We start from the raw sequence: 16,956 nt of genomic DNA on the forward strand, positions 1-16,956 counted from the left end.
GGCCTGGGAGCTGAAACGGCAGCAAAGCCATGCATTCAAAACCAGATCTGATCTTCGAAAAGTTTACCATATTAGTTCAGGGATTTTTGAGAAGAAGCCAACTGTTCTCCTGGCGTGGCCCTGCAATAAACCTCTTTTTTTTGCTCCAAACTCGGACATGTCGGTTTGGCCTCACTGTGTGTCAAACACACGAACCTGCATTCAGTAACAGGAGGATGAAGTCACACAGGACGCAGCCAAACACCACCAGAGAGACAAGTGAGGCCTCTGGTGACCCAAGGTGCCTCAGGATGACCTTTCATTTTGTTGGAAGAGGAATATGTGCTTAACACTAAAACATGTATCCTTTTACATTAATGCTTGAGTATATTTAAGAAATCACTGTTCATTCAATTAAAAAACAAGTTTACAATATGGACAGCGATCATTGTACATTTGTCAAAATCCACAGAACGTACAACACCAAGAGTGAACCCTCACATAAATTATGGGCTTTCAGTGATATGATGTGTTAATGTGGGTTCACTGACTCTAACAAGGGGACCACCCTGGCGTGGGTTGTTGACAGTGGGGGAAGCAGTGCGGGTGGGACAGGAGGTATATGGAACTCTGTGCTTTCCACTCAAATTTGCTATAAACCTAAAACTGCCTTAAAAAATACAACCTGTTTTGGGGTTTTTTTTTTTTTTGACCACAGCATGTAGCTTGCAGGATCTCAGTTCTCCAACCAGGGACTGAACCCGTGTCCTCTGCAATGGAAGCATGGGGTCCTAACCACTGGACTGCCAGGAAATTCCCTACAATGTTTTGGGCTTTTTGTTTTTATTTTTGGGGTGCATTGGGTCTTAGCTGTGGCATACAAACTGTTAGTTGTCACATGTGAGATCTTGGTCCCGGCCCAGGGATCAAACCTGGGCCCCCTGCATTGGGGGTGCAGAGTCTCAACCAATGAACCACCAGGGACCTCCCCACCCCAGTCTATTTTTAAGTTATCTAATACAACACCAATTGTAATTAATGTAGATCAAAATTTAAATCAAAATTTATTTTATTTTCCTAATACAAAGCTACTATCAAGTTTAGGATACACCTAAACTATAAAACATGCGTGCTTTATGCCGATATACACACATATGCTTAAATGCGTACACCCTAATGTGCTACTAATAAGGAAAAAAGAGCCAACTATCAACCACCAAGGTCAGAACCTTTCATATGCTTATCCAGTTGCGTCAGTTACCAAGTTACATGTATGCTTTGGGCGGGACAGTCTCCCCCACAGGAAAAGAAAAGTCAAAGGAAGACCTGAACACCAAAACCAAAGTATAAACATGAGGACTGGTCGGGAAGCAAGTGCTCAGCTGAAGCATCCTCCAGAGGACAAGAGGCAGCCTGCAGTAGGTGCCAAGGGGACAGGAAGACCTTCCCTGACCCCAACTCCTGTGCAAATGGAAAGAGGGTGTGGATCCTGAGAGATGAGGAAAGAGATCAAATGTGATCATTTTCCAGAGGGACCACCCTGAGAACTGGGCAATGATATCCCAGGGCCCAGGACAATCACGGGCTCTTCCTTACCCTAAGGAGGGCTTGACTCTCAGGGGTCTACCGTCATTTCAACACTGGCAACCGTTCAACCACGGTCCCTTACCTACCAGCCTACAAAGCTCTCAAGAAACAAATGCTTGAGTGGGTCTCTCTCAAAAGTCTCTTCTCCTGAATGTCTATAAGACTGCAAAACAGCAGGGCTTGCTTATTACCAAAGGGCATATTGCTCTAAGAGTCTCTTATAAAGAGAGGTAACGTGACTGTCTGAATGGTGAATCCTGGGTTTGCTTAAAGCCCAAAGAAAACATGGGTCATGAGGAATCTTAAGAGGAACAAAACTTCCATTTTACAAGCTCCCACAAAAAAAGCTTCAATGGTCATGCTCACTATAAATGCTTTTTTCTTTCTTTTTTTCTTTTACCCTCTTTGAAGAGGGGAGTATAGAAACAAACAAAAAATAAAAGCAGCTACATCCACCCTGTATGTGGGAGTTTTCTCCTTGATATGTAGCTGGAACATCAAAACCCCAGCTACCCCACTTGATTGGAGAGGAGAATCTCCTTACAGCCTTCTCATGGGCTGAAAACAAAGGGGAGCTGCCATACACTCACCCCTATTTCCTGCCCCCCACCGCCCCCAGTCCCGTGCAAGCTCTAGGAGGTATCCTTGCTCCTCGCAGCATCAGAGCAGGCCCCCGCATCCACCAGAGGTGTTAGGATGGAGGCCACGCTGGGGATTACAGGATGCTTGGAAAGCAGGCTGAGGCCGACAAGCCGGTCCCCGGGGTGCGCTGTGGCCTCTCCACTCCTCACACACGCGCCCTTACCTCCCGCAGCTCCAGCCTCTGGGCCACCGCCTCCAGGCACTCCTGCCCGGTGCTCTCCACAGACAGCGTGCACTCGATGACGCTGCTGTCCAGCAGGCGAATGCGCGTGACAAAGCAGTTCTTGCTCAGGACGTTGTAGCGCCGCGTCCGGCGCAGCTTCAGGCCGAAAGGCATGGCTCCGCAGGCCCGGGATGCCGCCCTCGTGCCCTGGCGCCCACGCCCCTGAGAAGGCCTTAGCAGCTTCGTGACGGGGCACTACCAGCCGTGCTCCTCCAGGTGCGGGAAAAGGCGTCCATGCCCGGCGTGGCGCTCCGGAGGGTCACTGCAAACACAAATGTGGCAGCAAAGTTAGGGCTGGAAGGAAAGCTCCGGGCGGCACACATTCCTCCCACAAGAGCACATCCCCCTGAGGCACAGATTCAAGAGCCTGCAAACTCTCATGCTCCCAAGCGCCTTGGTGGAACCCATGCACTTGACCTCATCTTACAAGGGTGATATGACAAGATCCACTTTATGGCTAGAGACACAGATGTTCAGAGGATTAAAAGGACTCATCCAAAAACCCAGGTGGCAAAGCCATATTCAAACCAATGTCTATGCAACTTCAATTCACACTTTTTTAAGAGATCATATTTCATTTATTAGACAGGCACAGACCAAAAAAAAAAAAAAAATAGTAATACCCATCACTGAGGAAAACGCTGGGTAATATTTTTTGGTGAGAGTGTAAACTGATGAAATGCTAAAAAACAAACAAAGCATGGTTCGGTTCAGTTCAGTTCAGCCACTCAGTTGTGTCCAATTCTTTGCAACCCCATGAATCACAGCACGCCAGGCCTCCCTGTCCATCACCAACTCCCGGAGTTCACTCAAACTCATGCCCATCGAGTCGGTGATGCCATCCAGCGTGGTTACTAGTAATATATAAAACTTTAAATGTATATATCCTTTTACTCTCTGAACTTCTACTTGAAGAAATATTTTCTAGAGATACATTTGTCCAAGTTTGGAAAGGATATCCACTGAAAAATTGTTTATATGTAACACTCCAGTATTCTGCCTGGAGAATCATGGACAGAGAAGCCTGGTGGGCTAGAGTCTAAAGGGCTGCAAAGAGTTGGACATGACTAACGCAACTTAGCATGTACAGGTAGCATAAAACTGAAACATTTTCTCTATCAACAGAGGATTGGTTACATAAGTAGTCCTATACCCACAGAGTGTAAAAATGTGTTACCACTGAAAACTGAGATAAATATATCATTTGCAAAGTTGTTTGAATTAGGCTAGGTAGCTAGTGTATTTAGTGTGGCAATCTAGGACATGGAATTAAATGGAATAAAAAAAAGCAAGATGCTTACTGTATGCATAGATTCCAGTTGCATAAAATTAAAAATATGTAGAGAAAGACATATTCTTGTGTATACATTAAATATTTCTGAAAGGATGCCCAGAAAGCTGTTGGGTGGCTGCTTCTTGGGAGAGAAACCTTTGACTTTTCTGTGTGTTCTAATAAGGATTTATTCTTAATCTACTTACAGAGTATCACTTTTATAATTGGAAAAATAGGTAACCAAAACATATGCTGCTAGATCACTGATGACAGAAGGAAAAGTTACTGTATTAACTCTGCTTGAGTTAAAAACAGAATATTTATGACAGAGCAGGTAAAGAAAATCTCTTTCAGTGTATGAAAGTTGTGTCCCACTCTCCGTGACCCCATGGACTGCAGCCCGCCAGGCTCCTCTGTCCATGGAATTCTCCAGGCAAGAATACTGGAGTGGGTGGCCATGCCCTCCTCCAGGGGATCTTCCCGATGCAGGAACTGAATTCAGGTCTCCTGCCAGCAGGTGGATTCTTTACCCTCTGAGCCACTGGGAAGCTCCTTCAGTGCACACATGATATTTTAAATGATGATTGTTTCAGGTAAATAGAATTATGAGAGACTTTGTGGTTTAAATGTTCCTTGGACTACTCTTGATTTTCTGTTTTAATTGTCGTGAACACGGATTTAATGATCGGGAAAAACATAGTGAATAAAATATGTTTACTTAAGAACCAACCTTCTATAAAAACCACCCAACAGCTTGTATTGAAGTCAGTGTAACCATAAGGTTCGAGAAGTCTCAGATGAGCAGCAATACTCGGAGTTCAATAAGATATTTATATCTCATTGCCCCTCTTTACCCAGCTATCAGAAAGTTTGCTTCAAGTATCATTAACTTCAAATTTCTTAAGTTTCATCTCTATGCTTTTTTAGATAAACTTTTTATCTTATATTGGAGTATAGATGATTAACAATGTTCTGTTAGTTTCTGGTGTACAACAAAGTGATTCAATTAAACATATACGTGTATCCTTTCTCAAATTCTTTTCCTATTGAGGTTGTTACATAATACAGCCTGTCCGCTCAAGAAAGGAGGAGTGAAATCTGAACTTTTTTTTTTAACTTCGAAATATATTGTCTCATTTTAACCCCATTACCAGCTCTCTGGTGTTGACTTATAATCTCTATTTTACAGATGGAAAAAGTTCAATAATTTAGGCAATTCACTGACCCTGAACTTAAAATCTAATCTTGTTCCTCTTTTAACATTGTCTTTTTTTTTAAGACTTATTTTCTTATTTACTCTATTTTCTTATTTATTATTGGATGATAGAAAATGAAATGAATATGCATTCAATTATTAATTATAAATTAGTAATTAATGGTTAGTTAGCCTGCAACTTTTTTTTTAAGAAAAAGTGAATTCATGAATTCTTTAATGTACTTAAAATCACAGCTGTATCCTTTTCTCACCAAATATTTAGACAGATGTGGGGAACCACCCTATTCTCATTTTGGTCCTTTACAAAATGCTTGATGCAAAAGCCCATCACCAAACTACACCAAATTTAACTCACTAATAACAAGATTTACTGACCCCCAGATGTCCTATGAATGCCAGTGATATCAGTATTGCCATGGACAACACGAGAATGAAATAACAACAACAAAGGCAGCTTTACCACCCGCCCTGTGCCAGCAACGCTCTCACTGGAAGGTTTCCAATGCTCTCATCTTCCAAAGAAGCCAGACATGTCCACATGGCCTCTCTGTGCAACTCTCTGTTTCCCGTGAAGCACAGAACCATCTCCTGTTCATATGATCGTTCTGTTAATTTGATTCCCTAAGTCAGGCAGCCTTTCGGCCCGTTCCACACAGAATCACCTCTGAGCCCCCTAACACTTGGATAGACAAACAGGAATAGCTACTTGCAGGAATTCTTGAATTAATAATTCTAATGGCTTCAATATTTAGAAATCACTCCTTGTCAGAAATTACCCCAGGCCTCAAGCCAGGAGGTTGTCAGGACACAACCCTACAACACAGCCAAACACACTCCCGAGCCTCCCTGGGCCAGCCTCTGATGTCTGCCCTCGGCACATTCCTTAGCGTGACAGGTACATGTTTTATGAAGGCTTAAAATACATATGCGAGCGACTTGGGCTTGGTAAAATAGATGAATGTTTCTAAAGCACTTTATGTTGGCAGAGTGTCGTGTTTACCTCCAAGGTAGGCCAACCTGATGATCTCCTGATATCGGCAGAAAAAAACACGGAGGGACCCACCCAAAAAAGGAAAAAAAAAAAAGAGTATCAGAATTCAACTATGGAGTCCTCAAAGAGTTTACTCCTCTCACATTTCCATGAACTTGCTAAAACACAGGGCAGAGGACATCAAGATTCAATTCCTATATTGAAAAACTAGAGAGCCTCAGAGAGAGAAAAATATTTGCTCTGTGGGCACAAGTCACATTTCTCATCCTGGGCCGGGCACTTTACCTTTGGGTGGGGCACTTTGAACACCTAGGAAGGAATGCGGCTGGCTTGGTGCACATTTATCCCAGCCACTGCTAAACACAGTCCCTGCTTTTAAATATATATTTGACAGGACACAATCCATAATACAACAAGATAAAAAGTACACCATACAACAAAGTACACAGACAAACACTGCTTTTATAATGAACAAAAACACACAAATAAACAGGAAAAAAAGTAAGTTCACCAAAATGACTGTTATCTCAGGGCCCCATGGTGATGGTATCAAGCATAAGTCTCATTTTATACTTCATATATTGTACAATCGTCCATCAGTTTCTGCAGGAAATTGGTTCTAGGACCTCAACAGAGACCAAATTTCAAGGATGCTCAAGTCCTTATGTAAAATAAAATAGCACAATGTTTACAAAGAACCTATCTTACACTTTAATTCATCTCTAGATTACTTACAATACCTAATACAATATAAATGCTATGGAAACAGCTGGCCAGCCTGGCAAACTCAAGTTTTGCTTTTTGGAACTTTCTGGAACTTCCCTTTTCAAAAATATTTCTGATCTGAAGTTGGCTGAACCCACATATGTGGCTCCTGTGGCTACAAAGGGCCAACAGCATTTCTCAATTGTTTTAACATTTTACAACTGGCTTATTTTTGTAACTAAAGATTTTTTTTTTTTAATACGCTACAGAAGATGATACATCAGGTGCAACATCTGACAATACAGCTCCTAGAAAATACCTATTTTAAGTTTTAAAGAACTTTTGAAATCTTCAGTTTTCCAGACACTTGCCAGCTAAACTGTCAACAAAAAAGCTTAAAAGAAAACTGGTATGGTTCCTCTGAAAGTCAATGTCATGAAAAAAAAAAAAAAATTGAACAGGAAGGATTGGAGACAGACTGCTCCAGAGTAAGAGAAATTCTGGAGTTCTTAAAACAAAATGCAATGTGTGACCTTCATAAAACCGAGCTTGGGAAATAAAATAGTTATAAAACACACAAGACATTAGGGAAATCTGAAATAGGGAGTAGAAATGAGATGATACGAATGTTTTATGGTTTTCTTCTTTTTCAATAGTGGAATTGTGGTTATGTTCATCCCAGATTGCTCAGTGGTAAAAAAAACCTGCCTGCAATGCAGGAGACACGGGTTCGATTCCTGGGTCAGGAAGATCCCCTGGAGAAGGAAACGGCAACCCACTCCAGTATTCTTGCCTGGGAAATCTCACGGGCAGAGGAGCCTGGCGGGGTCTGTGGGGTCGCAAAGAGTCGGACACAACTTAGTGGCTAAACAACAGCAACATTATACATTTAGGTGTAAAAAGTCACTCACTTAACAGAAAGAGAGGGAATTCCAAATGAGCTGAGCATTTCTAAGATTCAAAGTTTAATTTCAGGGAACAGGACACACTCAAACCTTGCTGGGAGAACTGGATTCATCCAGAGAGGCCTAGAGAGAGTGTCAATTATTTATCCTCAGGTTACTCATCCACAAAGATAAACTCAACCTCAGATTGTGCTCAGTCGCTCAGTCATGTCCGACACTCTGTGATCCCATGGACTGTAGCCCACAGGCTCCTCTGTCCATGGGATTCTCCAGGCACAAGTGCTGGAGTGGGTTTACTCACCTGTGAAGATAATCTCTTCCCCAGGTGTTTGTGAGGTGCCAGTGAGAAAACGTTTCCTGGGTGTGCTCAGTAAGTGTGGGCATTTTCCCCTCCTATGCCCCTAGCCGTGAGCTGGCTTTGCTGAAGGATAGCAGAGCAGGTATGTTTCGAAAGGACTTGAGGATCTTGGCACCTACTGTGGACAAAGTCTTTTAAAAGGGAAAACAGGCAGGGACTTCCCTGGTGGTCCAGTGGTGAAGACATCGCCTTCAAATGCAGGCGGTGTGGGTTAGATCCCTGGTCAGGAAACTGAGATCCCATATGCCTTACGGCAAAAAAAAAAAAAAAAAAAAAAAAAAACATAAAAAAGAAACAGTACTGTAACAAAGTCAACAAAGACTTTTAAAATGGCCCACATCCCTCCCCCGCCCCCCAAAAAAATTTAAAAAGAAAAAGGCAAAACAAAGAATATAAAGTTTAGCATGAAGCAATGACAATTCCGTGGTGAAACCTGACCAAGTGTAAAACAAAATCATGATCTCTCCCAGCACTGCACCCTTGCCATCCCCCTGACTCTGACATCTGGAGCAGAAATGAACCATTTAGGAGAAATGTCCCATTACCAGCCCATCCTCAGTGGGTCAGGGTCAGAAGACTGTCATCTCAGGCGATAACGTGTATAGAGTGTGTGGTGTCAGCGACTGGTTTGGGGTTTGGTTTCTTTTGCTTGTTTTTTGGTAGAACGTTGATTCTAAACTGTCTTTGGTTTTATAACCCATTTGGCTGTGTCTCTAAAGCTGCAGGCACATCCCAGTCTCTCTCACACTGAAGAATCTCCCATAGGCCTCTGGGCTCCCAAGTAACATCCTGAAAGGAAAGATCTGTGTCGCATTCAGCTCTGTGGTCCCCTGTGATCCAGAAATGGAGCTCTGGCCATGGCAGGAAGAATGAATCCTGAAAACAGTTGAGATTTTTGAAACCAAGGTAGGACAGGCATCTCCAGATGCCCTCAGTGAGACTGGAGGAATCTGGAGCCTCAGAGAGGATGGACTTGAGGAAGCTTCAGAGAGGCTTAAACCGTGGGAAAAATGGCATGAGACATTATTTACCTCCCTGGTGCTTCTTGGGGGAAAAGTTTTACCCAGATTTCTAAAAGTTCTGCTTTTCCAGCCTTTGATGTGCCATATTCCAGGGGTGGTCTTGAAGACAAGAAGGATGCCATATGCCCGGAAGCTCTCTGCAAAAACTACGCTGGAACTACTGATGGGTCAGTGTTTCAGTGCGCCCGTGACTGCTGAAAGCAATTTGTTGGGATATTTGCTCTGTAAACACCCCACTCCTTTCATGTAATAGGCAACAGTAAGAGAGAACGTACAGAAAGCTTTAAAGTCACTTCTAAAACCCACTCCTGACTATTCCATCAGATTTCCCAAACCTCTAACATGTACATATCCATCTTTAACTATCAGCTGTGAATATCTTGTACTTTATACTCCTTTTATCTGAACATATCAGTGAAAATCCTGCCAGTTAAAAACACAAAGCTTCATCATCGTACAGAAAAAATTATTTGGCTGATCTAATAAATCTTTAAATATGATGGGCTAAAAGTAGAGAGATCTTTCATAATGTCAACCAAATACAGCTTAATCTTCTTTATTAAATTACCTGTATGGCGTTTAGAAAAATGAAAGACAGAAATTAAAACCCAAATCTTCAAGACGGTCATCACACTTTCTCTTGCATCCTCATGCTATATTACATATACTAGCCTTCTTTCCCCACCCCCCACCCCCAGATGTAAGTTCTGAATCACTAGCAGAAGCTAACTGTTGTTCAGCTGCATTCTTTATTTACCAACAGCTTCTGGAATCTTTCCAGCATTCCATATTATTATAACTCCCAAGCACACCTCACAGAACTATGTAACCCTGGTCTGGGTGTGCGAAGGGAAAAACTGATGTAACTCACATATCCTGTGTATAAACCTGCATAAGGCACAGCTTGGTTTTGAAAAATACGATGTCATTTTCCTAAGGGGAGTTTTAAAAAAGCATGGGGTGAGAGGGGATGAAAATGTCTTCTCTGACTCCCTATTTGAAGGACAGCAGAAAGGAGGGAGGGTGGGGTGAAACAGGAGACTGGGTTTGACACATGAACACTACCATGTGCAAAATAGAGAGCTGGTGGGAAGCTGCTGCATCACACGGGGAGCTCAGCCCGGCGCTCTGTGATGACCAGCGGGGCGGGGTGGCGGGGGCTGGGGCGGGAGGGGGGTTCGGGAGGGAGGGGATACATGTGTACTTGCAGCTGATTCACTTCATGGTACAGCAGGAACTAACACAGCACTGTAAAGGAATTAGAAAGAATAGCAGAGAGGAAGCTCACTTTGTTTAGTAAAAAATCAGACTATTAGTTTCTACTATAAATTTGACATATACCCGTATGTCAAATTCTTTTTAGCCAAATACAATTTTTGTGCAAGGTCTGAAACACAAATCTCTACCTTTCAGTTGCTAAACAACTACAACAACAAAAACAGAATGGCCATCTTTTAAAATCCCTTTATTTCTCTTCCCACTGGATGGATTTCAAACATCCAGCGGTGAGATGCAAGAAATGTGTCCAAAAACACATTTTCCAACATTCCCATGCACTAACTATGTAGTTGGCCTTTCAAGTCTTTTTTAAGCTGTATTTAAAGTGAGAAGAAAGGTTCCTATTATAAGGCCCCATGACAGGGGTACCTCACCCACAGGAAAGGTAGCTACACAGTCACATCTATGCAGAATGTGGCTGAAAATCAGGAAACAGAGCCAAAACAGCCTTTGAGCATTCAAATATCACAAGGCCCTTAAGTCCAACATCATACACTTTTGCTTCGGGAAACAGCACTCTCACAGTTCATTCGTTCTAACTTTACATATCTTTATACAGCTAAATCCGCCCTTAGATTCAAAAGGGATAAGGAAAAGCACCTTGACAGGGCATAAAATCAGCAACGAGGGAGGTGACAGATAAACTGTAAAAAGACACTAGTGGTAAAGAAACTGCCTACCAATGCAAGAGATGCAGGAAGCGTAAGTTCGATCCCTGGGTTGGGAAGATCCCCCTAGAGTAGGAAATGGAAGCCCACTCCAGGATTCTTGCCTGGAGAATCCCGTGGACAGAACAGCCTGGCGGGCTCCAGTCCAGGGGGTCACAAAGAGTCAGACACGACTGAGCATGCGCACAACAGCTGTATCAAAAACACTCTGCAGTAAAAGGGAATGATTAAATAACATCCAGTGGACTCTGGTTAAGAAGGCAGAAAATGAATATATATATAAACAGTCCCATTCATGGTGGTTAAAAATAACAAGAAAAAAAAAAGGTTCTTGAGAAGGTAAAGCTTCTGTTACTTGAAATCATTTTTTTTTTTTTTTTTTGCCTTAAGCAAGTGGTTCCCTTTTATTTCTGCTCTTACACTCAGAAGCAAACCAGTTCCAAGAAGTATCAGATGCTGCCATTTTTAACTGAGGAAAGGAGAAGGAGAGAGGAGGACAGGGAGATGTGGAGAAAGAGGAGGAGACCTTCAAAAGGCAACTCTGGGAAAACAAGCAGTTTCCATTTTTTATTTAGCTAAACTTTAAAGGCATTCAAAGTACCTCCTGAATATTTACAAATGAAATGATGCGGTGTTTGGAATTTGCTTAAAAGGAATGGGGTGGGGGAACTCGGTGGCGGGGGGGGGGGGCGGGTACAGGTGAAGCAATACTGGCCTCCTGGCCACGAGGAGACAGGTCTTAAGGGTTGGAGCCAAGCATGTCAGGGCCCAGACCACTCTCTACAGCTTTGTGCTTCCCATCTTTTCCATATTAAAAAGCTTTTTTTTTTTTTTAATAAAGAAGTATTTCTTAAATGGTACTTTGAAAGTAACCTGGTATAACAGATAACAGTGCCTACTTTGCAAGAGGTGTTTTACAGAAAAATAGGGTCAATATTTTCCCTCCAACCCAACCCCTCTTGCCCTTCCAAAGTAAATCTTGCATCTAAGTAGATCAAATTGATAGCGGAGTTTTTCATTTTTAAAGGATGACAGGAATAGCTCTTTTGGTAGGTAAAATGACAAGTTGGATAAAATACAGAGAACAATCAATCAGGCATAAGATAAGGGATTCTTCTCCGTCCAACTTGCATAATCACCTGTATCAAAATACCTGACTCGGGTTCACTCCTTAAAGGAGTTCTCTCTGTCTATTCATGCCAGGAATGCTTTGTCCTAAAGACTCCACCCTTCTTTGAGAGACCGTAGAATCTGCAGCTCTCAATTCCAGCTCTTTCTTCTGTCAGTGTCTACACCCACAGCATGGTGATGTGTGTCCTGGAATGTTCACGCCAATCACAGCCAGTGACCAGACTGGGCGATTCCTGCAAGTGTCAGAACATGAAGAAGGCAAGGATGGGCACCTCCATGTTTAAAGGAGATTCAAGGCCAGGGGTGCCCCACTGAGCTTTAACTCCAAAGGCCCTAGGAGATGGCGCCTCCTAACACCCCATTTCACAGGATAGGGCATCCAGGTTGGACAGCTCAAGATCTCGCCAGTTCCTAATGACGCTATCGGACCCGCCACGTTCTTACTCAAGGAACCATTCTAATAAAATCCAGGAAGCAGGCTGGAAACCATGACTTGGTGATAGAAAAATGACAATGACAGAAGCAAGCCACCACATTCTACAGGAGAACTGCGACATGCCCTCTGCAGTCTGACGCTGCTCCCCCACAGATCCATGACTCAGACATGGCGGAGACAGACCCTGAGGCGGGCGAGCCATTTTCAGCCCTAGCATGTTCTATCCAGAGGCCACGGCAGCAGGATCAAGGTCCTGTTTGGCCCACAGCACACCCCCCTACCCCTGAGGCCTCTTACCTAAATGGCTTTCTTCCCACACTCCTGGTCTGTGGTCTATGCCACCCAGTGGGGTGATCCTAGCAGGTCACACACAACCTCTTCAAAAACCAATTTCAGAAACAATCGCAAGAGCCGCCACCGAGGTTTTCCAGCCTGGTTATGTGACTCACTTGTGAAAATTAAAAAAAAAAACGGCTGAAGGTAAACACACCTTTCACTTGCTTCACCCCCCTGCCCTTAGGATGAACACCCTGAAGGGGCTGATGAAGCTGATGAAGAGTAGGGGCTCTTCATGAGAGACTGCAGCAAGCGAACCCCCTCAGCCCAGTTTCCACACCTCCCTTTCCTCTGCTTCCTTCCTGCCCTGAGTTCCCTGGACTTCCCTCGCAAGTCCAGGGCTTTCGGATGGGAGGACTCATCTGTGTCACTTCCTCTGCAGAGGCGGCGGCCAGGCATCTCTGCCCATTCTCTACCCCCCGGGTCTGTGCACCCAGCGCTGGCTTCCCTGGGTGCGTCGCCTTGTTCCTGAGTCTCTCCAGCCCCATCAGTGAGCCTCGGCCCGATATGGAGTCATTTCCATGCACAAGCCACTTAAAAGCCACCTCACTTTCTGCATTTCTAACATGGGGGTTTCCATGCACAAACCACTTAAAAGCCGCCTCACTTTCTGCATTTGTAACATGGTGTTGATAAGAGTCCCACCCCTCACAGAGCTGTTGGAGGAATGACAGGAGTTAAGCAACATTTAGGGGGCTGGCCCAGAGCCTGGCATGTGGTTCGCAGTGCGTCTGTCTGCTCTCACTGCCCTTGTTACTGTTATTTCACTGAATATTGCAGGAGGCCCAAGAAAACCCAGACTATTGCTAAGTCCCCAAAGAGTTAAAACAAACAAAACCTGTTTTCCAACAAATCAATGGTTTTAGAATGTTTAAAGTCAAGACTATTCATCATAAGGAGGCAAAACATGAATGAAAAACAAGCAATTACCGATCCCGCTGATGGAGAACCATGACAGGGCGCCCAGTGAGTTTCAGCTATGTGACCACCCCAGTGAGTCAGGAAGCCAAGTGGGTTCTAAAATATTATAATACAATCACCTCTCGCGAGCCAAGATGCTGAATCAAGGGGGAGAAAGAATGAAAACAGGTATGAACTAGTGTCAGCTGTCAGAGAGTTGCATAATCCCAACTGATGCAATCAAATGTTAATTACTAATGGGAGAAAACAAAGCTTCTACATATTGACAGATGGTCATGCGACAAGTATGTCCCTTCATGTAGGAAGACCACGTACATATATGCACCAGTGCATGGCCAACTCACCCTAACTGTCCTTTCTTCTCTTTGTCCCTTACCTGGTAGGTAGACACACACACAGTGGGTACTTGGTAAAACTTATGTTGTACTAAGTAGTTCTGAGTGACAAAGATCTGTCTACCTCTAGCATAGCATAGTAACTTCACTGTTGTAAAAACATTTTCTTCGTGTTAGGATCAGTGACCTCAAACCTGAAGATCTGCTCAGCTGCCTGCATCTCGCAAAGCAAGTCTGGACCTTGGGAAAGGAGATACTGCACATGGGCTGACCCTTCGCCTACACAGGGGATGTCTGTGCCCCGTAGGGGGTGAGCCCCATTAGGACCAGGAGGGCAAATGTCAAGTGCTTCAGTTCACAAGTGGGACTTTTAGCTCTTATAAACTGAAAAACTTACACATGTACAATTCTAACAATTCATATCTAACAAATATAGCAAAGACTCTACAGAGTAAATCTCATTCAAGAGGCCCCCTTTTGCTCTGATTTATATTTTAAAATGTTAAGGAGTCATATTCTGACTCAGCAATGCCACTTTGGGGAAACTAACTGGAAGTAAAAGCAATGGATCTTAAGGTTACAAGCAAGGATGCTGCAGTAAACATCATCTATAGCAGAGAGTGGGAACTAAGAACAACCCCTAGTAGAGTTATGACCAAATAAATTCTGTAATTGTCACATTATTTTTGGTATCATGCAGTTATTAATAAATTAGGAATATCTGAACCTATGAACTCAGAGCAACACCCATTAAAAATTCTATAACTATTGGCTTCCTGGAAAAGTTGAAAAAAAGGGGAAAACAGACCACAGCCAGTCATCTTGAACGTTTCTGCTTATACAAGCCTGGAGAAAGGTGAAGAACATTTCCATCCATCTTCAGAGAGATGAAGGGCAAACAGAACATCTACTTTGTCTTTATAGCTTTTGGAGTATTAATACTGTATTAGACCCCCCAAAAAAATTTACTTTAAACCACTTAGTCTCTGCCTCTCCTAAATACCATATGAAGGAAATTTGGAAGCAGTCTTCCTTCAGGAGTAGTCTTACATCAGCTATCATTTATCACTTCAGTCATGGCATCATGTGAGTGATTAGTTACTATGTGCCAAAACTGAGCTAAAGACTTTTCATGCATCATATCAATTAATCATCACAATCCCAATCTATAGGTAAGACAACAGACTATACAACCTGGCCAGTCCCAAAGCAAGCAGGTGCCAGAGGCTCCCTCCAAAGTCCAGTCTTTCACCATTAGACTACATGGCAAGACGCACATTTGCCATATATGCCCTCTTGATAAATATCAACATTTAGAACACTGTCTCACTAACCATATGGCTTTCAGCATCATATATAATCATCCCTTGAGTAAAAGCAAAAGGAAAAAAGTCACTTGGGGTCAAGCATTCCTTTTCAAAATCAGAACTAATTAAAGCCACTTAATCACAAGGCTTCCCTTGTGGCTCAGCTGGTAAAGAATCCACCTGCAATGCAGGAGACCTGGGTTCGGTCCCTGGGTTAGGAAGATCCCCTGGAGAAGGGAAAGGCTCCCCACTCCAGTATTCTGGCCTGGAGAATTTCATGGACTATATATAGTCCATGGGGTCACAAAGAGTCGGACATGCCTGAGCGACTTTCAAAGCCATGTAAATTGTGGAACGTGCATGAATTTTCATTCTTTTGAATTATTAGAGTTAGAAATGTCATTCTTTTTCTCCCTTTAAAACTTTTAATAATCTTTAACGCTTTGTGTTTATAAATTAAAAGAAAATTGGAAATTATAGAAAATTAAAAGGAAAAAATAAAAGTCACTCATAATGTCATGACTCAGATCAACATAAAACTTTTGCCCATTTTATCCCATTCTTTTAATTAAGTATAAATTTGTTTACATAGTTGGGATTGTACAACATTGAGCTGTTTCTTTCTTTCTCACTCCTACTTTTTATCTTCCCATATTACTGAAAAATTTTCAAAAGCAAGTTTAAACTGTTACATCATATTCTATGGGAAAGATCAACATTTCTCCATTGCTGAAATGTTAGCTTGGTTCTGACTTTTTGCCATTGGTAAAGAAGATTTGCCTAAACCTCTGATCATTTTTTTACAGTAGATAAGAGGGAGTGTTATCAAGTCAAAAGCTATACGTTTTTAAAAGTCTCATTGTATAATTCTAAATCGATTCCCAAATGACTATAAAATGCAGAAACCATGACAAACTGCTAAGACTTCCAATTCTTCACCTGTACAATGACTGAAATACCTTTGTTTTCTTAAATACTGTAATAAAAAGCTATATAATAAAACAGAAAGAAATTAAACTTGGGAGTCAAAAGCATAAAGATTAGGTTAAAGCTTCCTACCCCTACGGAGTTACCATCAGCACAACTCCCCCCAAATCTGAAAAACCTCAGAAAATGAACATTTCAACCCAAAAGGGAGACATCAAAGCCGCAAAGCGCCATGTGACAAGAGGTCTGGGCAACAGAACGCCTCCCAATATCCAGCCTGTGATAAATGGGATCCCCTCTCTCCAGAGCTACAGTGCTGTAACAGAGCAGCAGTTCTAAGGATAGCTTTTGAGAAACGGAATACGTTGCCCTCCATCAAGAGGTAACCATGGAAATTACTTGGCCTGAACATCAAATGACTGTACTTCCTTATATTTATATATCATTTCCTCCAAAACTATTATTCACTCAGCACAGACTACTGATTGTGGGAAATCCCAAAGAACAAGTAAAGACACCCTCTCTGCCTACCGAGTCGTAGGAAATGCTAGGTAAGGATAAAAACCAAGAGCAGCCGATGCTCGGAGCTGCTGTAAAGAGATCAGCCCAGACAGCAAGGGCAAGAAGGAAAGGAGTAGATGAAAACGCACACCAGCCACCTGGAGACTGTTTTAGGCTTTAGGATAACCTACAAAAGATAGAAAGGAAAATGACAA

General features: G+C 42.8%; 1 protein-coding gene across 2 annotated transcripts in view; it reads right to left on the reverse strand.

The window, feature by feature from the left end:
* Positions 1-16,956, reverse strand: part of PTPN14 (protein tyrosine phosphatase non-receptor type 14) — a 184,505-nt gene that overhangs the window by 109,742 nt on the left and 57,807 nt on the right. The window contains exons 1-2 of one of the 2 annotated variants that reach the window (XM_043485111.1): positions 12,712-12,956; positions 2,372-2,693 (exon numbers count right to left, since the gene is read on the reverse strand). In XM_043485111.1, the coding sequence (XP_043341046.1) occupies positions 2,372-2,545 (174 nt within the window). In that variant the 5' untranslated portion in view covers positions 2,546-2,693; positions 12,712-12,956. Of the gene's footprint in view, positions 1-2,371; positions 2,694-12,711; positions 12,957-16,956 lie in introns of those variants that run through there. The other variant, XM_043485110.1, reaches the window with a different exon arrangement.

Source organism: Cervus canadensis, chromosome 13, assembly GCF_019320065.1.
Source record: "Cervus canadensis isolate Bull #8, Minnesota chromosome 13, ASM1932006v1, whole genome shotgun sequence".
In the NCBI taxonomy this organism is placed as follows: domain Eukaryota; kingdom Metazoa; phylum Chordata; class Mammalia; order Artiodactyla; family Cervidae; genus Cervus; species Cervus canadensis.